General features: G+C 36.1%; 1 protein-coding gene across 7 annotated transcripts in view; it reads left to right on the top strand.

The window, feature by feature from the left end:
- The window catches only part of LRP1B (LDL receptor related protein 1B), a 670,422-nt gene that overhangs the window by 426,430 nt on the left and 216,228 nt on the right, over positions 1-27,764 (top strand). For all 7 annotated transcript variants that reach the window (XM_050339267.1, XM_050339266.1, XM_050339263.1 and 4 more), the window contains 9 exons: positions 256-399; positions 1,849-2,085; positions 8,701-8,881; positions 11,549-11,768; positions 13,337-13,526; positions 18,298-18,420; positions 20,012-20,152; positions 23,324-23,449; positions 25,314-25,430. In XM_050339267.1, the coding sequence (XP_050195224.1) occupies positions 256-399; positions 1,849-2,085; positions 8,701-8,881; positions 11,549-11,768; positions 13,337-13,526; positions 18,298-18,420; positions 20,012-20,152; positions 23,324-23,449; positions 25,314-25,430 (1,479 nt within the window). The remainder of the gene's footprint in view (positions 1-255; positions 400-1,848; positions 2,086-8,700; positions 8,882-11,548; positions 11,769-13,336; positions 13,527-18,297; positions 18,421-20,011; positions 20,153-23,323; positions 23,450-25,313; positions 25,431-27,764) is intronic.

Here is a 27,764-nt window from a genome sequence, read left to right as displayed (position 1 = left end):
CAGGAGCTTATTCAGAGCAGGGTGATCACACACAACGATGGGTCTGGTTTGATAGCCATGAGATGGCCCTGGGGGTTGCTTGTCTGACTTGGGTACCATCTTAAAACAACACCTTCCTCTGTAGTTATATTCTGGGCAACGATGTATTGTGACACAAATTCCCTTTTTCTTTCTTTCTGAACTTTCTGCATGCTGATGCATATAATTATCTTGCCTTAAATGGATGTGAATAATGCTGTTTTTCCCTTGCCACAGTCAAAAGCCACGCGTGTGAAGTGGACCCATATGGAATGCCGGGGGGATGTTCACACATCTGTCTGCTCAGCAGCAGCTACAAAGCACGGACTTGTCGCTGCAGGACTGGCTTCATCCTGGGGAGTGATGGCAGGTCATGCAAAAGTATGTTATTTAAATCAAAGAGTCTGCCAGCCATGAAATATTCCAGGCTGTAGTTCTGGGTGTTCCTTGGCGTGCTTATCAATAACAATGGAAATCACATGGGCTGCTTTGGGGTAAAATTTGTTTTCTACATGTACCTGACACTTTGTTCATGTACTCCTTTCATTCCCTTAAAATGATTTGATTTGGTTTAGTTCACAGAAGTGACAGATTAAACCTGGGATGCTGTTCAAAGAACACTAAAAATTATCACAAGTTTTACATTAATCTGCCTTAGTCTTTATTTCTATGCCGTGCATTTTCACAGCACAGAGGTACTGGAATTCTGTTTAATAGTTAGTCCAATTTCCACCTGTGCAATCGACTTGTAAGGCAGAAGCAAACTCTTCATGTCAATAAGTCAAGGAAGGTTTTTCTCATAATCCTTTGAGAAGCAAATTTGATTTGTGCAACCGTGATTATACCTAACATTACATATACACAACCTGTTGGTCACCTGCAGCCAACAGGAGGGCACTGAAAATTTTGGGGAATGCCTGTTTTTTATCCCATTTCTCAATCAAATGGTATTGATTTAATTCAGATGAAAGACATGCAGTTAGATACTCTGATGGATGCTGGTGGATGGATATATTTGCCCTCAGTTAAACCTGATACAGTTTTCACTGGCGATTTCATCAAAAAAAAAAAAACAAACAACCAAAAACCTGAGAGGAAGCAGAGAATTTTAAGAGGTATATTTGTAGCATTAAGCCTCTTAAGATTATTTATAAGTATCTTTAAAGAAAGAAAGTAACTTTACTAAGCTTCAGTTTTTGTAATTAACTTAATTCATTAAATTGTAAGAAATCTCCTCAGATATAGGAAATATTGGTACCCATGTTTTGTATCTCAGCATGGAAGAAAAAATCTGTGTTGATCTGACGTATTCCTTTTGATTTGAGAGACATTTACTGTAATCTTTTATGTTGTTTGGTTTTTTGTGTTGTTTTGTGGTGATGTTGTTTAAAAACTTCAGGTGAAAAAAATGGTGTTTTGTATTTACTGGAGTTGTATTGTTGGATTTAACGATTTCTTCAGTCATGGTCTACATTACCTTGATAAATCCTAATGAATTGTAAAATTAAATGTCTACAGAGCTATATATGTCCACAACAGATGCAGTTATTCTGTGATCTAGCCCTGCTTTTCAGTGAGAACTTTTACACACACACACAAAAATTAGGTGTAAGCAGCTCACTGAAGTAATTTGTATTTTAAATAAGGTAATGTAATTATCTGAATTTTTTGAGTTTAGATACCTCCGGAATATATGAAAGTTTAATTTTTAGTATCAAATAATGCTCCTGTTCCCCACTAATTGTGTCAGTTAATTAAACAGGGACTTTATGCACTGTAAAGAAGATTAGGCAGCATCAGTTGTTTATGTTTGTAATCTTTCTTTTGCAGGACCAAAGAATGAATTGTTTCTTTTTTATGGGAAGGGACGCCCAGGAATAATCCGGGGAATGGACCTGAATACCAAAGTATCTGATGAGTACATGATTCCTATAGAGAACTTGGTCAATCCTCGTGCTCTGGACTTCCATGCCGAAACCAATTACATTTACTTTGCTGATACCACCAGTTTCCTAATTGGACGACAGAAAATTGATGGCACGGAGCGAGAAACGATCCTCAAAGATGGTAGGCAATGCTAAGTGATAGTGACATTCAGAGATTCCCACTAAGGAGAAGCTGGACTGACATTTACAGATAATTTAAAGTCTTTATTTAAATCTCCCGTGGAAAACAGACCCAAATTAGGCCTTGACCAGACTTGGAGATACTCTTTTTACAGCTTCCTGTTTATTGTTCCTGAGGGCAGAAATGTAAAGTTTGATAAAGTCACTCTGCCGTGAATTCTTACTTTGTCCAGTTAGGCTTGTACCCACCAGTGAGTAATTCTTATGTCATAGATAGATATTCATTGAGCCATCCCACATCCTTGTGGACTTTATAAGACTTCTTCACTCCGACCTGTGTCACAATGTTGATTCTGGAGCTTATTCAAGCAATTTGGCAGAGTGAGACAGTCTGTAGTTCTTGAAAACTCACTAGGGAAAAAACCCACTGACTTTCCTGATGCATTATAGAACCTTAATTAAGGTGTTTGTACCATTTATTATAGCAATGAGAGAAAACGCTGGCAGTTCTTCCAGTTTCTACCTCTTCCACTACACTGGTCTAGAATCATATCTTGTCATAATAAGTGCTGTTGCAGTGGTAAAACCTGCAGTTTGTCAATCCATCTTTCTCTTTCCTTTATGGACCTTTTTCTGAAAGACTCCTTCAGCAAGAGTCTCAGCTGAAATCCGTTCTAAAGTAATTATTTTCTAGTCCTCAAGAAAATAAGAAGTATGAATATTCATCTTAGCCTTCAGAGACCTTAATATCTTTACTTGTATATTGAAGCTCAAGACAGGGAAACTAACTAAAAGACCATTGTTTGTTTCAGCACAGGGATTTTTCATTCCCTGTCATTCATAACCCACATGTTAATCCATCAGCCTCACAGAAGTTATCTGCACTGTGCAGTGATACGGTGCTCTTTTGGTGTAAGGTCTTTCCTCAGAGTCTGCTCAGAGATCCCTTCAGCAGCAGTTGCAAGGAATAGTGACAGGCTTTTTACCCTGCATACATGATTGTTTAATAAAAGGCAGCTGTCTGGGTAAATAAGGAATACTCGGCTGTCAATCCGGTAATTCTTCATTTCACCGCGAATATGGAAAAGGATAATATACATCATAGAACTTCCACTGCTCACTGTCTCATACTGAACACACATTTCACTTTGCAACAAAGTAATTCAAATGTGGAGTGGAGGAAGGAGCAGGTGATATGCAGATTTAAACATTATAAGGTAGCAGCAAGGAACATACACACAACATAGCAAAAACACCAATGCAATACCAAAAGAGTTATGGATTATCTGATGATATATTATTGGTGGTGCTATTTGCAGGGACTGAAAAAATGTCAGCGTCATTCCCTCCTCCCACCCCCTCCTGCCCCAGGAGCTTACATGGTTAGCTTGAACTTAGTGTAGTTTCATAACTTTAAAGTATGTTTAAGGAACATTTTTTAATGTATTTTTCATGATTTAAAAAATTAATATGGCCTCCAGCTGTAACACCTCAGCTTTTATTCTTGTCAAGTCTCAAGAACTCAGCAGGGACAGATTAAATCGTTCCTTGGTGGAAGGTTACTACAGAAAATCAGGTGTGTCAGGAGGTGGTTTAATATTTGCTCTGAACAGCATGCTGCTAAGGACTTCTACCTGTGGTAGGTGCCACTTCTCAGATTAGGAGTTTTCATTTTTTGTGACTATCAGGTTTTTCAAGAACAGATATGCTCACTCAAACAGCACAGTAACTCAGATAATTACAGTTTGCCTACACAAGAGCCTAATCCTACCACCTGTTGACTGGGAATTGAGATCAGTGAGCACCTAACACTGCTGGAATTTGATTTCCCATATAGTTTCAGCTGTGATTTCTTATTCTTCACTTTGGAAAACAAACTGCTGGGTAGTATTGATAACTATTTGACATCCCAAAGCACAGCCTAGCCCTGAGTTGGCAGCACAACTGCCAGAGCCGTGCACTTCCACCAGCAACAGAAATTCGTATAATTAAGCTTTCAAACTTTCATATAAAATCAGTTTTTTACTTTAGAAAAGGGGACAAACCAGGCATTTTTAAAGGGATCTAAATATTGTTTAGTTGATGTAACATAAATACAAAACTCCTGGCTTTTCTACTTGTCTTTGTCCCCCTTATGTTGTTTGCGGTTGCTGTGAGCCTTAAAGTGTTATTTACTGTAAATGCTAATAAACATGGTCAAGAGATGCCTGTTGCCTAAACAAGGCCAAAGTAAGTCTGTAAAGTTTTTTGGATGTTGTTTAGCTAGTTGGTATAGAGCAGAATTATTTTTTCCTTGGTTTTTATGTTTATCTAGTGTTTTAGGCACTATTAGTGTACATGATCTAACTGACATTGATGAGCTAAGCTATTCTATACCAAATTACATGCTGTGCTTATAATGTGTTTCACATTTAAAAGCAGACTGGCAAATTGTTGCTGCTAGAACTCTGAGTTTTTAAAAATCTTGTATCTATATTCAGCATATTTTTAGCCCACATACTACTGTTGATAGTAAAATTCTGTTAGTATTTCCAGAATTACAAATGTTAACTTTTCAATTAGCAAGTGAAGAATGATCACAGTGGTATTTTGCTATCTCATTCTTTTTATGTTGAAAGGGCTTCACTGGCTTACTGTAGTCAAATCAATTTTGTTTAACCACAATGGCCATTATTTTGTTCCTGTTTACTACTTGTTGTGAAAGCCATCTAAAAAGTAAGGAATGCATTTAAAGCTCTTAGATAGTGAAATAAAAGTGAACTTTAAACAATAACTTCACAAAAATAAGGAAATTTGCCTCTATGGGATTGTACTGTAAAAACCTCCTTTATTTTTAAAACTTCCTGATATATTTAGCATCTAGTTAACATGAGGTTTTTTTGACTGAGATTTTATTTAGTTTAGAAGCACATATGCTCCATAAATCCCACAGAAGGCATGGTAGCTCAGATACAGTAGCTACTATGTGAAACTGAATAGACTTGGAGCAATAGGCTTGTAAATTTTAGGAGGTATCTAATATTCTAATAATCTAAACTTAGTTTTGCTGTTGATACCAGTGTAGTCCATGTTTGCATTGTTTTGTCTCCCAAAGAAGAAAAGGCAGTAAAACACTTTCATTAAAAAAGCTGATCTTATTAGTATAAAAACTGTGTTTAGCCCAAAATGCCAGGGTCAGACGGAATGAAAATAAAATGGGTTTTGAACACCTTGTCCTCAAGTTTGATTTTAGTCACGTTGGTGTTTTCTTGAGTTGAAAAAAAACTGCTGAAGCCCCTTAGAATTCTAAAGGACATTTCTTTCACAGCTGAGGGTTACTTGGTCTGTTCAGCTGATTTTCTCCATGAGCCTTGGGCTCCAGGTCCTTGGAGAAACGCTCTGTTCTTTTCCCTTCCATACTTTCCACTTTTCTCAACACACTTGTTCACTCCAAGACCAAAGGCCACTCTCCACTCTCAGAAAGTTCCAGCTGCCTCTGACACTGTCTCTTCAAAAGAATGTAGCAAAGGCACTGAGAGACTGAAAACAAAACTGACGGTGTCCATCAGCCTGGGAAACCTGGCTGAGCTGCTGGCACTGATGTCAGACACCGACTGACCCTCGGCTGTGTTGAACTTGGGGTGATTCTTGTCATACTGGGCGGTTGCTGGGTTAGATATGTCATCACACTGTTGTTTCATATCCTGCAGCCTGCATTTTGACACCAATGCTTCCCTCAAGCCCCCAAGATCACAAGTTAAAATAGTTCCCCAAAAGTACAGTGAAGTTTAGGTGTAACAGAAATACAGATAATAACGTTAAAACACATTTTGAAAACCTCTCTTTTTTTTTCCCCCGTAACTTTCTTACACTGTGTCTCACAGGATGTACTGTCATCTCTACACCCACGACTGATTTACTAAATTTAGGTGTAGTTTCTTAAGTGAACAAGGTTTAGTGGATACTTTGCTGTGTATTAAATATCTGTAATATCTTTCAGACTTTCACAATGATTTCAGGTTAATTTGATATAAAGAAATGGAGGTCCAATTACAATTAAAATCCTGCAGGTGGTAAATTGTACTTTGCAGTAAAGAAAGCAGCAAACAAATCCTAGCAATTGTAAAACACATCACAGTTTTATAAACATGCATATATACATATGTCTCCATGATGTTTAATTTGACATAAGCAATATGCCTGGGGTAGGATGATTGCACACTTGGAATTACAGACATCATTAAAGCTAAAAAGAATCCTGAAGTATTCTAGACCTTGATGACTTTTCAGTACAACTGAACTGATTTTTCAATTATTTTCTATGTTGTTGACAAGAATTTCTTCCATTTAATGTAAAAAACACATATATAATTTTCGTATTTGTCTTTATTCATCTGTGCTGTCTGTTCACTGCCATGTGCCCAGACAGAAGATACTGATAAGGGAAAAAGGCAATTTTAAAAATATGACATGGCTATTACACTATGAATTTCAGTTGCCCTCAGCTTCTTTAGTTTTCTATTTAAAAAAATCGAAAGCATGCTGACTGAAATAGCTCTCTTCATAATGGTTATTTTTATCTCTCTCAATAAGGGTTATGCTTGTTATTTTTAAATTTTACTACACAATGCAAGTTATATAGTAATTTTAATATACTTCAACATTATAATGAAATGCATTTTGCTTCTTTTTTTAAAGGGAAATCGTTATAAAAATAAAAAATGAAAATAAGGTATTTGAAAACATTACAGCTCTGGTAACTTAAGAGAGGCTATAATATGATGGTATTACAATCACTAAAAAACATTGTTCAACAAAAGCAAAGAAGTAATTTATCATGTTGCAGTGCTATTGAGATTGAAACAGCACCTTTTATAGATGCTGTTAATGCATCCAAGTGCATCAAAAGCACAATATTTCATTGTGTAAGTAAAACTGTCATATTTTATCTTAGTGTGTTGCTGATGCCATTCCATGGGTTACTTAAGGGTTGTAGTAAGCCAAAGGTTTTCTGCACTATGCTAAGTTAAGTAGATTGTGACTTGGTCAAAGAGCTTTGCATTTCAGTGCATCAGAAATAATTTTACTGATTTACTGTAAGGAATGAGATAGTTTATTTGAGACATAGTCAGTAAAGGTGTTTGGGGCCTAAAAAATATTCTGGGTGAAGAGTTTGTCTCGAGGAAAATACATCTGACACCTTGCAAAGGAAAATTTGTAGGTGTGCTGAAGTTGCTAACATTAGCAAGACCTTTCCATTAGTACTTACTGATTGCATTGTGGGGAAGAATTTTGGTGGAGAAAACTGAGGGTGACAACATAATGCTACTGCAGTGAAAATAACTGAAAAAAAAACTTGAAATGTCCCAGACTCTAGCACTCTAGGACTTTATGTGAAGTTCTTGTCTGGAAAGCTGACAGGTAAATTATATGTCTGGCAGCACAGTTCAGATTGTTAACAAGTGTGTTCAGTTTAACAAATTTTTACAGGTGCATCTGGTGTAAATGAGGTTTAAGAAGGATCAGTGATTTGGTCATATAAAAATTTCCTAAAAAGTAGTAATATAATGATTTTTTTTTTATGTACTTTGGGAGAAAAATATCGCTGCAACACGTTTGTCTGAGAAATCTTTCAAAAAGATTTTAGTGTTGATCAGAAAAAGACACCAGCACTGGTGAGAAAGAACCAATCTGATGAAAGTTTGCATCTAGATGTCATTACTGGTGTTGACATGAACAGAGAAAGCATTTTATGTCCTTTTGTCTTTTTTTTTTTTTAAGTCTTGATTAAAAGGCTGGAGTCTGTGTACAGGCGAGGGAGAGGGGCTGGGGCATGTGGTGTCACTGGTGTGGTGCTTGAGCTCTGTCACTCCCCTCAGTGTCACTGTGCCTCTGCTAGCTCCTAGAAAATGGTGGGATCAGCCTGTGGAAGGGTAGTGACCACGCCAGCAGGAGCTGGTTTTGGACACTTCAAGTTGTTATCAGTTATTTTTATGGCAGCAGCTTTGTGCAGCATCCAGAGGGCTGGTGAGGGATCAGCAGCCTGGCAAAGGTGCCTAAAGCTGGGTTGTGCCTCAGCCTTCGCAGCACTGCAGAGAACAGGAGAGAATGACTAAAACTCTCCATATCTCAACCCCCACACACCTGGACTTTGAGATCTTCCTGAAAGAAAATGTAAAGGATATGGTAGAATAGAGCTGGAAAACTTTCTAGAGACCCTATGCTGTCAGTTAAGGAATTAGGATCATGTGGGAGACGGCAGAGCCTTGGGTGAGTCTAAGGGAAAACTTGTTGCTTTGGGCATTGTTTTACTGCTTCTCAAATGATTTGAGTGAAAATGCTATTTAGGGTTAAAATTAGGTAGGATTTTATGAAATAGTGATTTCCCCAGGGTTTGGGGAACCCATTGCTATGGTTAACATATGAAGACTTACAGTTTAACACACAAGTTTTATAACCAGTCTTTTTTGTGGGGTGCCTTCAGCAGAGACTAAATGTGACAGACACATCAGATGTGATTCAGATTCAAAGAAATAATCTAATTTATCTATATGGACTGTCCATTGTTTATACTAATGGATGATGTTAGAACATAAATAACATTAACCTCTTACTACTATCTTCTCTCTCTCAACAGATCTTGATAATGTAGAAGGCATAGCAGTGGACTGGATTGGAAATAATCTTTATTGGACAAATGATGGCCACAGGAAAACAATCGCTGTGGCCAGACTGGAAAAAGCTGCTCAGAGTAGAAAAACTTTGTTGGAGGGAGACATGTCCCACCCTAGAGGAATTGTTGTTGATCCCGTCAATGGGTATGAAGCAAACTGATTTTTGTTTAATGATTGTTTTTATAGTATGAATACAGAATTCAATTTGCTTAGGATGAGGTCTGTAGAGTCGTGTCATAACCTGTAACTCTTCAGGAGTCCATAATATCTGTAATTCCTGTCCAGCACTCTTGCCTGAAGCTGTCAGAAGAACGTGTCTGCTCAGTCACCACTAAATGTCTGTCCTGTTAAGCTCAATGTGATTCACCTTTTTCTCAAACAAATTGAGTGTGTAAGACCTGTATGAATTTTTAATATTAAGTGAACTTTATGGGGCTCTTTATTTCTCTCCTTGTCTCAGTTTCTGAAGATAATTATGCCCCTATCCTTGTACACATTGTTTTACAAAACTAAATGAGACAGGTACTTTTCATTACTTATTAGCATAATTAATTTTGATAGGCTGCATAATAAAAAGAACATTAAATTAGTGTGGTATAGTTGTGGTTTACTTAAGAATTCACAGTTAGATTTATTCAGGGAATCGTCACTAGAGAACGATGTAGGTGGGTAGTTTTTGTGTGACTGGATTGATTGCTGTTTTCCAGTTACTATAAAATATTTACACTATCAAGTTTTCTGTGTTGAGCATGTCTTTGAGTGGAAGTGACTGTGGAAAGGCTACAATTCATTAAGGTCAAATAGTAAGGGTGTAAAATCAGACCACGAACCATAACCACACCTACAATTACTTTGTTAAATTTTCCAGCTCAGTAGATACATGGCACATGAAATAGTGTATGAAGATGTATTGTCTGAAAAGAGCTATTATATAAAACACTTTCCTAATAAAATAGCATGTCCTTCATGATTATATTTCTCATGGAAGCTCTTCCTGAGGGATGGCATTTGTTATGGCATTTTAATTATGTTTCAACAATTTTAGTCTTGACTTAACCAATGTAGAAGCATTAACTGCATTTTGAGATACAATTAAAGCACATTGATGTAAATGTCTGTTACTGTAAGCATGTTTTAGCTCATGACATGATAACTACAATAAGTACAGACAAAAAGTTAATGGAGAAAAGCTCAGTAATTGCTGTTGAGCACTCATGTAAATATTTGTAAAACATATTTTGTCTTCCAATAAAATAAGTACCATATTGACCTGCATCTGCCTGCGCTGCAGGACATATGCAGGTTTTATAATTCTGTGATTAAACCTAGTTATTTCAGGCAAATATGCAACAAAGTTTATAAGGCTCGAGGATCAAAAATTGATTGATGTTCCTAGCATATATTTACCAAAACATTAAAGGAACCCAAAACAACCTTCTAGTGGGTGACTTGAAAGAGATGGAAAAAACCACCAACCAACCAAACAAAAACTACATTTGCATATCTACAAACCTGTGTGATGATGTGTAATTTTTCTTTATTTTTACCCATTTCTTATATAAAAAAATCAAATTTTGATTATACAGAAATGTATTTGAACAATTTTTTTACCAGTTGATTTGACATCATATACACACAGGTGTAATAGCAAAATAATTTTTCATTTCAGTGTTTCATTTCATTGTAAATTCAGAATTTAAATTCCAGGACTTTATTCTTCAAAGTACAGACCCATTAAGTGTGTTAGATCAAAGAATTTATTTCAAAAACATAAACTTCGGGAAACAAAAGGTGAGGCACATCAGTGCCAATTAAATAATTCAATTTTAACAAATAGGGTCCATTTATATTGGTGTGATGTCTTTCCTCTGTTTAATACTTAATAACTGAAATCCTGTACTATCCTTTTACAAGTTCAAGTTGTGTATTTGAAATTGTTGAAATCACAGGTTTTGCCAGCAAATTCTGTAATAAAATCTAATAATCAGATTAATTCAATAATGAAAAAACATATTTAGAGTGTATTCTGTAGTGCCAATTAGAAAATGGCTCATAGAATTCATCTGAGCCAATATTGTAGATTCCTGAATAGAATCTTCCTTAACTTTTCCAAAGTAGCATAGGTGCCTATTTCTCAGAGTTTTTTAATCTACATTGCTGCACTATAAACCTTAAAACTATGCTAAAATTGCCTACTAGCTATATTCCAACTACTTTTTACAGCAAATATTTCTAAACATTTTTGCGATGGACAAAGAGCTCATAATAGTTTTCTGAGTAATTTGGCTGCTTTCATGTGGGATGTCAAGAAGTTCACAGAATGTCAAGGTTATCCTGTAGCTCCTAAACCAGAGTGCAGTTAATTAATGTGTTGCAACTTTTTTCATTATAAAAAAAGCATAATAAAAATCAGATTTGCATCATAAAGGCAAACTAGACTAGAGCAAAAAAGACCTCACTGCAAAAGTTTGAACTGTATGATAAAGTCAATACATGTGTTGGTTTAAGGAAAAAAAAAAATATGATTCTGGTGGGATTAAATAAGGTCTTAAGGAATTTTTTCACTTTCTTGGCTATTGGCCCCTTTGATATTTGTGTAATTCAACACAGTATAAGCAAAACTACACAAGTCTCACTTGAGCAACAACCACTACACAGGGAGAGTAAATATAACTGTAGAAACAGCAATGGAAAGAAACAAAGCAAACTCAAAATGGCTCTGGCTTGGGGATGAACTGTTGCTAAAAATCTACAATATAATTCACGTGATTAAAATTGTATCTGAATGTTCATGCTTTTATAATTTCATAGATGGATGTACTGGACAGACTGGGAAGAAGACGAAATAGATGACAGCGTGGGAAGGATTGAGAAGGCCTGGATGGACGGCTACAGCCGGCAGATTTTTGTAACATCAAAGATGTTGTGGCCAAATGGTTTAACTCTGGACCATCGTGCCAGTGTGTTGTACTGGTGTGACGCCTACTATGACCACATTGAAAGGATATTTTTGAATGGAACTGACAGGAAGGTAAAAGAAAAATGCCGCTGTTTTGCCATGGGCATGCTCTTTCTCCGGATTTTATTGTGCCGTGTTAAAAACACTTCTCAAGGTTTTTAAAGTCTGCATAACCCTGAGGCATGTCCAGCATCGTCTCTGCTGAAGTAGGTGATGTTGGCAGTCTCCTGTGAGAAACTGTAATGCAGCTTAAAATTTTCATCTCTAGTAACTGATGCTAAACTTGATTATTATTTTTTTTAAAGTCTATTTTTCCCATGTGACAGTGATTTATGTTTTGATTGAGCCATGAAGCACTCAAATCAAGCTACAAAGAGCTTTTCAGTAGGAAACAAACAAACAAACAAACCAACAAATCTTTTTGGTTCTGCCAGAGATGGGCTTTTATTTAACTTAACTTGATAAGCTGATTTTGGTGAATCTCAATACCCTGCTTGAGCATTTGTGGTAATATGAAAAGTGGCAGCAGTCAACAAGTAGAGGCTAAGAGAGAGAGATATTGCTTTAGTTTTTACCAATGCCTATTCTAGCTGGATACAAGAGAGGTTCTGTGTTGTTCCATAGAAGTAACAAGCACAGAACAAGACATCCCAAAAATGGTTAAAGCTTGGACTGGAGTCTGATAAATTAAGAGAGGTTTACCATCTGCTTCATAAAACTGATGACTGGTGAATAATAAGAAGCACCTGTCTTTGCAGGTTTTGTTTTTAACTGTGTCACTGATTCTGGTTTCTTTTCAAAAGTGCTTTTCTATAATCCTGGGATATAAATAAAATGCATAACTACTTGAATAAAATCTATGTAGCTAAAAATAATTAGAAGATATTTGCTTTTGATGCTGAATCATTAGTTGTTAAATTTTGACCAAAGTAGCCTATAATTACCTGGATCAATCACATCTTTTATTCTGTGTCAGTATAGTAAAGATTTGGGGGAATGGGAAGGTGCTTAATTCACCAGTAGCTGGTAGTTTTTTTGACTGATTGATGCATTTTGATCAAAAACATTTCAGTGAGATGAGGAGTTTTGACCAAAAGGATTCCAAGCCCAAAAAGAAAATTTGAAGGACTAAAGGGAACTATGTTTGCCACCTCAAAGTAGTTGTATTTTTAGTTGGCTTTATCTCTCCGTTCCCTTGGGTTTGTGTCTATAAATAGAGACAAGGTAGGGCATCTGATGAACTGCTTCTTTCTCTCTAGAGGCAAGATAGAAATAGACTTTTGGGAATTAATTCAAGCCAGGATCCCAGCCAGCAGGAGACTAATCATTCCAAACTGCAGCTGCCAAGTTTACCACATCTACATGTCTTTTAAATCCCTTCAGGGCTGGTGACTCCACCACTTCCCTGGGCAGCCTCTTTCTGTGTTATCCGACAGTGGTCACTTAAAGTGAACTTATACAGAGTTTTTTGAAGTTAGATATTGGTGCTGGTGAACAGAAGGGCATGGCACTCTTTACTTGATTTTGTTGCATTAATTTATGTTTGGGCACAGTACTTACCTCAGTTTACCTATTTCCCAGTTTAAGTTGCCTGAAAAATTAATAATTAATGATGCTCACCTACCACTAAATACTTGCAGGTAGTCTACAGTGGAAAAGATTTGAATCACCCTTTTGGGCTATCACATCACGGAAATTACATTTACTGGACAGATTATATGAATGGGTCAATTTTCCAGTTGGATCTGCTTACAAGGAATGTGACGTTGCTGAGAAGTGAGAGACCACCTTTGTTTGGGCTCCAGATTTATGATCCACGTAAACAGCAAGGTACTTTACACAATTTCTCTGAAGGTCTGTTATAAAAGGATCTTCTTTAAAATATCTTAGTATTTTGAGGTGACTTGGTGAACAAGGATAGAAAAATGTGGCTTGTGGCATGACAAAGATACTTTCCAATGTTTCAATCCACTGATGTTGAAGCTGGTCATCTCATAATTACTGGAAAGTGAATCTTAGCATTACACCTGAATTTCTTCTGGGTATTCACACTGCCTTTGTTGCCATGTTTCTTGTGTGTCCAAGAGATACTGTGAAAGTATCAAATAAAATGGGTAGCATATGTGCATTGCCTCATAGGCATAAAATCTGTGATTGGACTTACCTTTCGTTAGTCAGGATCTATGATCTCACCTGTCATTTCCTTTTTTAATTTTCTCCCACATCTTGTCTACAGCAACACTGTAAGTTGCACACAACAAGAGTAAGTAGTTCTTCGAAAGTAGTGGAAAAATCCATAGTTGTTGCTACTTGTATCAGGAGAGAAATGAGATGAAGGCCATGGGTTTGCATGGATGGAGTTTAGAAAATGAAATTACTACTCTACAAGTAAATTTACGAACATATTTTATAGAAGAAAACTTTGGAATCAATTTACTGCATACAGAGTTCAGATGAGTTGCTGAATACTTGCTGTCTTTAGTTAAAGCATATTTCTAGTTAATGTCTTCTACCAAGCATAAAAATGAACATTGGGAATCAGTACAAATAAAATACTGTTTAAAAGATCATTATTTTCCTACTGTTTAAAAGTTTCTCCTTTTTGATACCATAACATCTAAATTTTGGATGCCTAAACCAAACTAGTATGTGTAGTCCTGTTGTGCTATGTCAAGGTCATTGTAACAGCATTCCCCTTATCACAAATGCTTTTCAGGGACTCTCTCTCTTACTTTCAAAGACATGTATCAGTATAATTTGTTTAGGGGTGTTGGATTTGTGTGGGTATTTTACAGTGTTTTTTTGGGTTTTTTCCCGTTTTTTTTTTCTGTGGCAAAGTCTGCCCCAAATCTACCCTCAACTCTACCAAATTTCAGAATGACTTGAACTGTGTCTGCTAAGAGACGATGCACTATTTTTTTTTAAATACTTGGTATTTCTGCTGCTTTAGCCAGTATTCAGAAACTTCCCTTTCTTTTTAGAAAAAAAGGACATTTAAAAATTAATGCAGTTGCTATTAGCTTCTAAATAAGCTGCACCAGAGAGAGAAAGTATTACCTCTTAGACATTTTTGCTGAATGAGCTTAAGTCTTAAGGGAGAGAATTTGGCCCATTAATACAATCTTTGTTTGAAATAGCAATTGGAATTTTGTTAGCTAACAGCAGCCTTTAGGATCTTCCTTTTTTGTCATGCTCAGTGAGGCTGATGTTGAATTATTCCCAAAGGAGCATAAACATTTATTTTAATGAAAGTCAAGCTCTTGGGTTGTTTTTTTTGTTGTTGTTGTGTGTTTCTTCTAAAAGAGCAAGATTAAGGCTGGATCATGTGATACAGAGAAAACCATAGTAGTTAATTTTATGCTTTGAGTTATATTTTATAGCTTACATGCACATGCCTTAGAAATATTTAGCTCTCATGTTTTGAGGTTACTATTTTGATTTTGCTGGTGTTGTCACTGTCTACACAAGCAGAAACCACATCAATTAATTTTGGCATAGTTGAATTGAGAGTAGCATTTTTATTAGGGGGTCTTTTACGGGATACTTGACTGTGCCAATCCTGTTTTGCTTAGTACTTTGTACAGTGACATAAAGCTTTTGGTACCTCCTTAAGGAGAGGTGTTTTTCACCATCTCTGTATCTCTTGAGACATGATCCTCTTGTGGAGGAATGTTTTTTTTCTTGCTTTCAGAGATTAGAACTCATCTTGCTTTCTTAGGTTTAGTCTTTGGGTCTCTATAGGAGACCCAAAGGGACATAGGAGTTAGATTTACAATCAGCACATGACTCTGCCAAGGCCTGTGGATATTTCCACTGCTACTCTTATGTAAATAATTCTTGTGTAAGTGCATTTACAGCAGTTAAAATAGCCTCTTCTGAAATCAGTTCATATTTTAACTCCTCAGATAGCAAAGAGCTTCTTTAACAGCACTTGAGCTTACTTTTATAGGCAGGTACAAATGCAATAAATACATCAGTATATCTTTTAAATGAGAATATTAAACAAAGGTGTATGGTTGTCACAGTTTGTTTTTCTTTTTCTGAGAATGATAACTGAGGTACAATTACATTGGTTTTTTTAGCTCTGGCCTAATTTTAGTCACATGCAAGTGTCAGGGCAGCAGCTGTTTTAAAAGCTGGCAAAATATGAAAAATGTGATAATAGCTTTGAAAGTATTTTAAAATTTTGGGACTATTTTAACAATGCCCATATAAAGTAGCTGTTATGAACAGTAGTTGAGGAAATTTAATTTTCTAAGCACTTGGTAGCTTCAAAAGTTCCACAGCTTGTTGAATAAAGAGCTTGTTCAAACCTATTTGAACTGCATTTAGGGAGACATTTTAGCCTAGGAGTCTCTTCAGCAAGACTGATTGGACTGAAGATCTCATTGCACCTTCAGGTTGAAGACTTCACTTTATAAACCCTTTTATCCAGGATCTGTTTGCTTTAACTCTTGGTACTTCTATTTCCCTTGTCATCATCCTCTCTTTTATCACTTCCTTTGCAAGTAACCTACTGAGCTGTAGTTTGTCATCCCAATTATGAGGTTAAGTAGGAACTTTTTATCTTCAAGAAGGAGCAGTTGACTTTGATCAGGTGTTTTAATTTTGATGTTATTTATTTTAAGCTTTCATTGGGCTTCAGAATCATCGTGACTGTTCAATGCATTTTCTGTATTTGTCTGATATAGTCTTCTATTCTTAAGGCCTATTCTTAAGGCTTATTCTTTTTGAGTGAAATGACAAACACATGTACATTCTTCAATTAAATCACTTCAAATTTCCTTGACTTATGCTATATAATTTTGGATTCGCTTTTGAAGATTATATTTTGGGTTGTTTCTTTTGGCAGCTTCTGATAACTTCTTAAATCTTTGTTTTCTGACATCCTTTGATTTGTACAATGGATGGCCTTGTAAAGACGTAGAGATTTTCAAGGCTATTTTTTCTGAGACTGTGTTTTACCTGAGCTTTTCCAAAATTTAGAATCAAATACAACTCTTACTCTTTTGATGTTTTGTTCATATTATTTGGGCTTTAGTGAGCACAGATGTAATGAAGGAGTTGATTTTTGTAGTGATTTGGGCCATAGTCTAAGACATGAAGTCAAGATCCAATAATTTAGATAAAGTACCCAGTCTAATTTGGAACTGTTCTGTCTAAAACTGTGATCCAACCCTCACACCTCATAGAGAATTCACATTTTCCCCGTTTATACAGCTGTGTTCTTGCCATCTTCTTCTCACCCAATGGCCACAGTGGCTTTTCACAGTGTTCTCTGTCAATCATTTTGCACAGATTTATTTGGAAGTTCAGTGGGGATTTAATAGACTATAAAGTCATTTTCATCTGAGAAAGGATGTATGGTGGGTTAGAAAAAGAATAAGAAAAAATTAGTGAGTATTACAGTACAGTAAGACATACCAGGGTTCATCTTAAAATTTGAAAATTTCCAAATTCTTAAATTATTTGCTGGTTGTCTGATATTCCTTTGATAATTTGAAAAGATTTCCCTGCAGGTATGGCTCTGACAGGACAGTTTAATATTCATGTTCATAGCTACATCTATGTGAACCTAATGTTATATTTTCCATGAAAAGTGATGATGCTTTGAGGAGGTGGAATTGTGTGGAGTCTATTTTGACTCAGGAAGCTGATAAATGTTTTGTTCACCATTAAGAGGAGGAGCAGGGAAAGGAGCACCTGCTTTTTACTAGGACAGAAAGATGAAAAAAGTTGTTTTGATTTAGAGGTTCAGCAAACATGAAATTTTCTAACTTGCTTGATCACAGTCACTTATCTCCAACAGAGCTTTGATCATGACAAGTTGGATGTCCACAGCAGTGCACATCTAAGCAATTAGGTCATGACCAAAATGACACAAACAGAAATTGTGACATTTGCATCAGTGGGCTTTCTGTAGTTTTAAGTCTACTTACCTAAGGAGTGAGGTGGTGGAAATGCAGCAGCCCTTGGTAGATGATTAAAACACCTGACAGCTGTCAGCATCTTCATGTGAGCAGTGAACAGCTCTTGGGAAGAAACATTAACAGGCAAAAAGAAAGCAAGGAAATAGCAGGTGTGCTCAGAAAAGAGGAGTGGCACTTTTGCCTGTGTTCTATCTGCTGTAGATCTCATTGTACTTTAAATTTGCTTCCTTTCTTTTTTTCTGTTTTTTCGTAGTCAATTTTTGCAGTCACATTGTTTTAACATGTGCACATGCCAATTAACTTCAGAACATTCCTTTATATAGTGTTTGATTTCTTGAAACCACTCTGTCCATGTAGCTGTATCAAATATTTTACAGTATTTGTTCCCCTCCTAAAAAGGGTGATAGAATGTTATGGGCTGATGGTACAGGGCTTTTTTATGTGCTTTTTTATTATTATTACAGAATAATACAAGCTGTAACAAAATATGTTTAAGTATTATAACCTGCAGTACAGTAACCAAACTATGAGAACAGTATGTCCCTAAAATAAGAGGAAAATAATTGTAAAAAATTCATCCTGTCCTTTTGTTATATTAAAAAAAAAAAACAACAAAACATCTAGTTCTAGGTGGCTGTTGGTTTTAAAGTTGGTTTTTTTTCTTTTCCCAGGTGACAATGCATGTCGTGTTAATAATGGAGGCTGCAGCACTCTGTGTTTGGCCATTCCTGGAGGCAGAGTTTGTGCCTGTGCTGATAATCAGTTTTTGGAGGAAAACAGTACAACCTGCATGAGTAAGATTCTTAAAGAACATCTGATTTGATGCTGATGTTAAGGGATCAAGTCAGACCTAAAAAATAAAACAAGGAAGTGTGGCCTCCTAGAGGTTCTATAAAATAAAGAAATATTCCTTGAATAAAGATTCTAGTTGAAGACAGTTTTTTAAAATATAATAAAGATTTTTCAAAGAAGACAGAATATTAAGTACACAATATGTGAGGATAAAATGCATTGGAAAATATTTCAGCATGTCTGATATGATAAAGCACTTAAATATTTCACTGAACTGGTTTTAAAAATGTCCAAAATTAATCCATATAATTATTATATTAAATCTATATAAAGTTTTCAGATTATTCTGTGGACTAAGTTTCCTAAACAGAAATCGGGCATTACAATGGTCGTACTGAAGCTGTTCATAAAACATGTTAAGCAGATGTATTTATGTATAATAGATTCTGACACAGACTGTACAAACATTGATGTCTTTATTCATCTCTTCCTTGGATATATTAATTGAAGCTACAATAAAAAGTGTTATAGTAAAAGGTTGGATTTTTTAAGTAAAAATAATAACTTGTCAGGTACTACAGGTGTTTTTTCTTAATATTTAGACCTGATATTTGTAACTTACTCAAAATTTTCTTTCTCTTTTTTTTACTTAAATCTCACTGATCTATTTCTTGAAGTGTAGTGTGTAAAGTCTTACAAAAGTCTCCAGCAAGAAGCCCAATAGAGATGAATAAAGCATAAAGATTATTTCATACCATGATGAGCATTATTGAGCTGTCAATTACCTTGAATTTGACCCAAATTCATGGCTGGCAGAGCCATCATTGCTGCTAAAGGAAACTACTTTTCTTTTTAGCATAAAATACTGGAAGTTGGACTTCTCAGTTGGTAAGATGGAATGTAAGCATTAGCAAGAGAGGTTAGAGGCTTGGAGATGGGAATGAGTCAAGTTTCCTGCTTTTTCCCCAAGACACTTCACTGCCTGGCTCTTTCCAAGGACTTTGGTGTTCCTCACAGGGTCATAGACTGATGTGTGGTATTTACACATTAAGCATTCTGAAGCTGATGCTGAGAAATATAACTGCCTGGATTTATCAATAAGCTTGTAGCTTGCTACTTAATTCTACCCCAGCAGAATTTTATCCTTTCTTCTTTGCTGAGCCTGTAGCAGTGCATAATGCAGGTGTTTGAGTTGTTGCTTGGATACAAGAATCAGCTTTTCAGTCATCATTTTCTAGCCCCAAATGTGCACCAGAATTTGGTCAATGTCTGTAAGAATATTTTCTTTCTGCTGTTGATGAGGTATTGTAATATTTTAAACTGGTATTTTTACACTATCTTTTAAGCACCAATTTAAAAAATAGTTGGAGTGCCCTTCTATTCTGAGTTCTTTCCATTTACTAAAAGTATATAACTTCAACCATACACTTGGATATGTGAGCTGCTACGGGCTTCAGGTGTAATTACCTCAAATATACCAAATTTACTTAGAAACATTCTGAAGTGCAGGAACGAGAATTACGTAGAGGTAGTATTGCACTGTGTATGTATCAAGCAGATAAAGTAGATGTGTTTCTTGGATATTTTTCCTAGTTAAAGGTGAAGAAGGGCCACCCCAGCTGTGCAAAGCTGAGCAGTTCCAGTGCAACAATAAACGGTGTATCCAGGATCGCTGGCGCTGTGATGGCGACGACGACTGCCTGGATGGCAGTGATGAGCACTCTGAAATCTGCTGTATGTATGCATTTACAATTTAACCCACAATCCATAATTTATTTTAAAAATTGGACACAAAATAATGTAGGTCTGAAGGGAATCAAAAGAGCTAATCCTTAAGTCACTCATGTAAATCTGTCATGTTCTTCTTTTCATGCATAGCGGTCCTTTCAAATGGCTCGTTTCATAGCATAGAAGAGCAATCATCTTTTGGTTTTGACATCATCATATCTGATTTTTTAAATGTTGCTATTTCTTGCTTTGTTTCCCACTGTAGCAGATTTTTTTATATGGGTCACAGTATAATACCCAACAGCAGGGAAAAGGAGGCCGGGCTTTTCTCAGTAGTGCCCAATAGCAGGACAAGAGGTAATGGACACAAACTGGAAAGCATGAATTTTATCTTAGCACAGATCTGAACACCTTAAAGAAAACACTTCTTCTCCATGAGTGTAGTCAAACACTGGAAAAAATTGCCTGGGGAGCTTGTGGAGTTTCTCTCTGTGGAGATGATCAACACTTATATGAACATGGTCCTGGGAAACCTGCTCTGCTTGGCTCTGCTTGAGCAGCAGATTTGACTAAGTGATCTCAGCAGTTCCCTTTCAAGCGTGAACATTTCTGTGATTCTGTAAGGCATTGCTTAAAAAATAAAAAAATAAAAATAAATAATAAAAACCCCAGAATAAAACAGAAGCAAAACAAACAAAACAAACCCAAACAAACCAAACCAACCAACCAAAACAAAACACAAACCACAAAAAAAACCCACCAAAAGAATACCCAAACCAACCAACCAAACAACAAAAACACAAACAAAACCCAACTCCCTAAACCACTTCCAATTTTAAATTAGATGTAGTTTGTCTTTAAAATTAGTTTTGCTGGAGCCGTATTTTTTTGCAGCAGAGGAGTTCCACTGTTGAAAAGAAAAGTAATAGAGAACATATCCATTATCTATCTCTGTCATTCCTGGAAGGTACTTAGGTAGCCTGCTATAAAATTAGTGTTGCAGCAATGACAATTCTTTCCCTTACTCAGTTTGTTGCGATGCTTTCTATTTCTGTCATTAGATCATTCCTCTAAACCAAATCTCCTTTACTGAAATGAAAATACTCTATTTTTTTTTCCCAGTCAATTGTAGACAGGAACACTCTTCTACTGTGCAGCATTGCTCTATGTGTCTGAAAACTCTTATCATAGTCTCTCATTCTTATCTCTTTGAGACCAAACAATCTGTTCTAGTTTTGTGTTGGTTTTGGTTTTTTTTCTCTAGTAGATGATGAGTTTTTTTCAAGTTTCATTGATTTTTCTGTAGTGATACTAGGAGTTGGATGTCCAAAAATGGATGTATGTTCTTCTGCTGAGGCTTTTGTGAAGCAGATGTGAGGCTGAGAGAACGTGTTGTGTGAGTTTACTTGTACATCCTTGGGTAAATCTTGCCTGCTTCACACTGGCCTGATGTTACTGATACAAACTGAGCTTGTGATCCTCTGTAATGCCTAGATCTTTTCACATATGTCAGTTCTTGTAGAAGTCATTACTGATTCCATCCTAATTATTTTCAAAATATTTTTCCAGTTTTGAAATTGTAGAGCTTACTAACATTTTTAATACTGGGTTTCTTGTACTTAAATTAGGGAGCTTTATTAATAAAGACAGAGAGGAGGAAAATCTTTTGGCAGATTGGACTTGATTCTCTATTAAATCAGTCTAATGAGACCAGTTCATTGATCAAAGCTTGTAATTCTCTGAGGATTTATGCAGATATAAATAAAATCATAATCTGGTCTTAAATCTATACATGATCTATAGTTTATGTGGCCAGTATTGTAACATTGATCTCTTTTCAGCAGTTGCTATAGTAACTTTAATAGTTCTTTATGAGTTTGGAATATTTACAATTATGAATAGAATACACAGATATATTACTAAATATATACGTGCAAAAGCTTAACTACCACTTAAAACAGGATCTGTATCTAGTAATAAAGTCAAATTAAAAAAAAAATAGTCTTCCAATTTGTAATTGTATTACATGGATGCTAAGAGTTTTGTTCTCCAGTCACACTGCAGACTAGATTTCTTCAGGAGTATTAGATTTGGAACAACTTTCTGTTCATGTTATTAATTATTCTCTACTTCTGTACCCTGCACACAAACCACTCGTGAAGGGTCATGTGCTATTGATATCACCCTTGCTCCGTGTGGTCTTCAACAGGAAGAAGAGGTAGAAAGGTCAAAGATAAAAGCTGCTGAAATGTCAAGGATAAGCCTCCAAGACATCCTTTCATTTTAAATACCTTTTGTTTCCAGATGTACTTTAAACTTTAAAAAAGACCGTGGATGGCTGAGTAGGTGAAAAATGGTTTGAGATTATTTTTAACCCAGCGTTTGAAACTGTGCTTAGTTTACTGTTCTTGTCTAGATTAAGATTAACAAAATGTGCTAATAATAGATATTATTAGCTTAAAATAAGCACAACATATACACTTGCTACAAATACAACAGGCCTATAGTACTGGCATAATTTCTGTGTGTTCTGCCTTCATCCTTTCCATGATACCTGGTAGAGCCAGCAAAGAAATGTTTGAGAGATACCTTGTTTGCTCTTGAATACCAAGGGGTTTTCTTGTTAGTTTTACACTGTGTTGCATATTTCACTTTTTGACACCTACAATTTCATGGTAAGTAAACAGCAGATCCATATGTGGCCATTGACAGTAATGTGCATCATTTTAGAGGCATTTTACAGCCTGCACAAATCCCTGCTCACTGTGGTATAATATTTTGGATATGCACTTAGCAGTTTGCATCTGTTCCCTTTGGTGTTTTCCTTTGTTTATACTCACTTCAGTTAGCAAACCTGCTAAAATGTGACCAAGGACGTGTTTCTTTAAGGAGATGGCATCACTATATAATGCTGGTACCTTTTATCACTTAATGGAAGAGGATCTCCATATTGACAGCAGTATGACAGAAGAATCTTTACTGTGTATTGTTTAATTTATGGTTGGAGTGCTGCAATATTTTTAATTGACTGGTTTGCCAAACAGTTTTTATGTTATATATACACAGGATAACCACATCATTACCAGGAAATACCACTTAATGTGCTCTTTTCAGCTACTTTTTTCAGGTTATTTTGTTAGGGAAAACCTCTTTTTTTTTTTTTTTTCTCCTCCACAGTCAATCACAGTTGTCCTGATGATCAGTTTAAGTGCCAAAATAACCGCTGCATTCCCAAGAGGTGGCTTTGTGATGGAGCCAATGATTGTGGCAATAATGAAGATGAATCAAATAAAACTTGTGCAGGTAAAAATTATACTTGGTTGTGCACACAGGTTGTCTAATATGAGTTCCATCAAGAGTTCAGGATGAATATGAGCTGAACTGAACCAGTCTGCTACTAGTAATATGATTACTGACATTTTAAATTAATTCAGATTTTGATACCACGAAGGCTGGAATAAAAATTATATTTTACTTAATTTATATGCTCAACTGTGCTTTCCAAAGTACTTCAGCACTTAATCTACCCATGTGGGTTGACTGTCAATGCAAGGCTTTGGTACAAACTTCAGGTACAAATTCTTTTTGGCAGTTAGAATTTTGTTTGTCAACGTACCATGATAAGTGCTGTGTCACCAGTAAATTTTATTTTATGTTGATTTACTTTATGCATAATTAGTTATTCAGTTTCCACTCAGTGCCTCGAAATTGTTTTCATTTGTAAGCTATTAACTCTATAGAGGATTTTTAAGAAAAGACCAAGATGAAGATTGTTTACTGATTCCACTGCAGTAAATCATGGAGTTCCCAATCTGCCTTTTTGCTTTTGTGGAAATGATCTTTAGTGCTTGTTTTCAGAGTACAGTAAACAAGCATTAAATATCAGAATACAAAATATCAGGCATCAATAAGCTGATGATTACTTTAAACTGAAATGCAGTGGAAGACAGCACACACTGTGTATTAAAATATTCCCTGAACTCATTTTACTTGATCTAAATTTTCTTATGTTCTGATTGTTTGGCTAAAAGCACTGTAGCACAAATGCAGACCTACAATGTCCATATCACCTCTACTGTGTCGTGGATTGTAATACATCTTGATACCCTTTGATATTCAACTGTTTGCTTGTAGGATGAGAGTGTTATTTGAAGACCATGTTTTTTATCCCTCTGTTAGTTGGATATGAATTGAATTTTCTATTCTTTTTTTTCCACTTATTCCTGCAGCGACAAACACTATTAATGTTTTAAAAATTACTTATTTGAAATACTTTAAACTTATATTCTTCTCTTGTATTTCGGGCTATTTCTATGAAGAAAAGGGAAAATGGTAGTTGAAGAATGCCAAATGAAGAAATATTATTTTCATTATTGAAGGGTTTGACATATCAGCCATTTTTTAAGTGTAGAATGACACACAGAACTCTATTAAAAAACCCTTGCATTTGGAATCAAAATCTGTGTCACTATCACTGGCATTGTTATGGGTTCACATTCAAATAAACAAAATTCTAAGCAATGACAGGTTTGCATGTTAGACTTTCTTAGTGATGTCTTACTATTCATCAGATTTCAAAGTAATTTATGCAGTTACATAGCATGATTTCTTTTAGTGATCTTTATGTCTTCAGGAGGAAGGCATGCATTGATTCCTTTAATGGATGATTACAATTATGTGTTTGCAAAGGCTATGAGCCTAAGAACAGTGAGGCCAGGCACATCACACACATGCTGTGCCATTTTTCTCTGTAAATATGAATTTCACATGATCATTATTTATGTTATGGAATGCAATTTGTTAATATTCTGATCAATAGATGTTTTTGTGCCCTGATTCTTTTTCTTACTTCAACTCTGGCCTTAATGTTATTTCATCTGGCACTAATGCTCTTCTACCACCTGATTTTGTATAATTACATATAAAACCTCATATTCTTACACAGTGAAGAAACCACTAAGAATTCCACATAACAGAGGTAGAACAGGTGACCTCAGTTTTCTCTGACGCCAGAGGAGGTGAATGATGTTTAGTCAGATCAGGTGAAATGCTCAGCAGGCCAAGGAGGTGCCCTCCAGACTTGCAACTTCTACACCCAGCCATGCACTGGGAGGCCTGATGGATTTAGTCCATTTCCTCGCATTTTTGGAGTGTTTTGTCTTGACAGCAAGAACGTGTCAGGTTGACCAATTTTCCTGTGGGAATGGACGCTGCATTCCGGCATCGTGGCTGTGTGACAGGGAGGATGACTGTGGGGATGGGACAGATGAAATGACATCCTGTGGTAAGTAAGTTTTTGGGAAAAGAAAAAAAAATAAATAAAAGGAAAATTATTCTGAAAAAAGTAAAACATCTAAGGATCTCTGTTCATGTGAAAGTGATGGGTAGAACAAGTATGAGGGACCATCTTGTTTTTATATGAACTGATGATGTTGTTTGTGAAATGGCAGATAGAATTTGGTTAATAAATAAACCAAAAACAGAGGCAGAAATTTCTATTTCTATTAATGAATAGCTCTTAACTACAATACCAAATATGCAGATCAATCAGCGTAACACTTTTTCTAATTTACAGCCCATTATCAAATACTCTCACCCTCAAAAATTATTCTTTATCTCTGCCACATACCTCTTCACATGGGCTCCCTCAGCATATTCTAGATGTCAATATAATCAACCTGTTTCAAGTCTGAACAGAAGGATACTTTGATGTTGTATTTTGCAGAAAAAAAAATAGCATTTCTTGATTATATCATGAGAATATCAGCAGCTGTGCTGATTGCTGCTTTGCAGAGATATTGCAGAGAGGTGTGCTCTCTCTAATCAGCTGCTCCCAAACAATTAAGGTTTTTAATAGTCATCTGTTTGGCAGGGCACAGGTAACTGCTGTGAGTCTGAGAGCACAAGGGTCAGTGAGCTGCCTGCAAATAGAGAATCATGGAATGGTTTGAGTTGGAAAGGACCTTAAGCACCGTTTTGTTCCAACTCCCCTGCCCTGGGCAGGAACACCTTCTGCTAGACCAGGTTGCTCAGAGCCTCATCCAGCCTGGCCTTGAACTCTTTCAGGATGGGGCATAAAATAAAGTCATTATGTTATTAAGGTCAACTTCTAATGCCATGCTTCAAATAAGTTCAGTTGTGTACAGAGGTAGAATAAGTGATCCCAGTGGACTTGCATTTTGCAATCTCTAAAATTCTAACACTCTGGGTGATGGTACAGCATTGGCACTCACTGCTAGAACAGTTTATCTGACTGGCTGTGCCTGGTTCTCAGACACGTTAGGAACATGCAGATTTTAATGGCATCCTTGTAATTCCTTCCCATGTGTTTTATTCAGTGTTCTCTCAGCTGATCTGGAATGATTTCTTCACATCATTCAATGGGGATTTATTTTACCAGCTCTTTCTCTGTTCAGCCAAACTTTACATATGTTTCATGGTTTAGAATCTTGTTTCTTTATCCTCGAGCACTGTGGTTTGTGCAAATGTGTCAAGTATTTTTCATTCTGCCTTATGATTTGATCACTAATAGCATTTATTTAGCTGTTCTGTTTAGTGCCATATATTTTCTTCTTTGAAAAAATTTAAAATTCTTGTATCCACAAGGATAGCAGAGAGAAATGAGATCAGTGTCTCCACTGTGGAGAGACTTCACTGTGAGTTCAAGAAGCATCATTCCTGCTTTCTCTGTCTTCAGGGCAGCCAGGACAGGGCTGGATAGGAATCAGCTACAGAATGTGCATCTCTTTGCTGGGAAATAGGAAAGGGAAGGAGTACTGGAGAGACCATAGGGACGATGAGGGCAAGTGTGCAAGTCCTCTAGGATGTGAGCAGGAGCTGTGGATGATGGTGGAGGCTTGGTCTATGAGAAGCAAACAGTGGAAGGACTGTAAAACAGCCTTGGAAAGGCTGTGGGGGGCTGGAAATCATGAGAGGGCTGATGGTGTTGGTGAGGATAAGCATATTTTAATTAGCTTCTGTCCCTTTTTACAGGTCTTGGGTAGACAGATGAACATGCAAATGAAGTCATGGAGGCATTCATGTATGGAAAAGGGAAAAATTACATTTAATATATGAGTTAAATTTCTGGAAAAATTATTGAACAGCTAAAAAGCAAAATTAAAAATTGCTTTCAGCTTTGCTTAAAGCACATAAGGCATATATTGTAGCTAAGTATTGTTGCAGTTGAACATTTCCATTATTTGTCTTAGAAGAGATTTTTGTTGTCACTGTAATGTGTTCCCCCAAGAAAAACTGGTGGGGTTTTTTTTATGTAACAAAAACCCCAAACAATCCCCAAACAAAACAACCAATCAACCAAAACAAAAAGAAAAAAAAAAAAACCACACACACAAAAAACCAAGGCAAACTCCAAAACTTGCTAGTTTTCTAGGAGTGTTGTCATCAATATTAGTTTTTCTTCCCACCCTTTTCTGTTTTGAAGCAGGATATGTCCAGTGAAGTTCTTGGTGATCTCTAAATTTACTATTTGATGCAGCTGCTTTGGTTTAGTGCTCTCCTGTGTGACTGTTTTTAAGCCAAAACCTTCCCTAAGCAATTTCATTTCTCGTCCTCAGGAACTTTTACATTTAGTGGTATGCTTAAAAAACTTAAGAAA

The sequence above is a fragment of the Myiozetetes cayanensis genome, unplaced genomic scaffold, assembly GCF_022539395.1.
Source record: "Myiozetetes cayanensis isolate MyiCay16 unplaced genomic scaffold, myiCay2020 scf9, whole genome shotgun sequence".
Lineage (NCBI taxonomy): Eukaryota > Metazoa > Chordata > Aves > Passeriformes > Tyrannidae > Myiozetetes > Myiozetetes cayanensis.
Note: the sequence above shows the minus strand (reverse complement) of the source record. Positions and strands in the feature narration are given on the sequence as shown.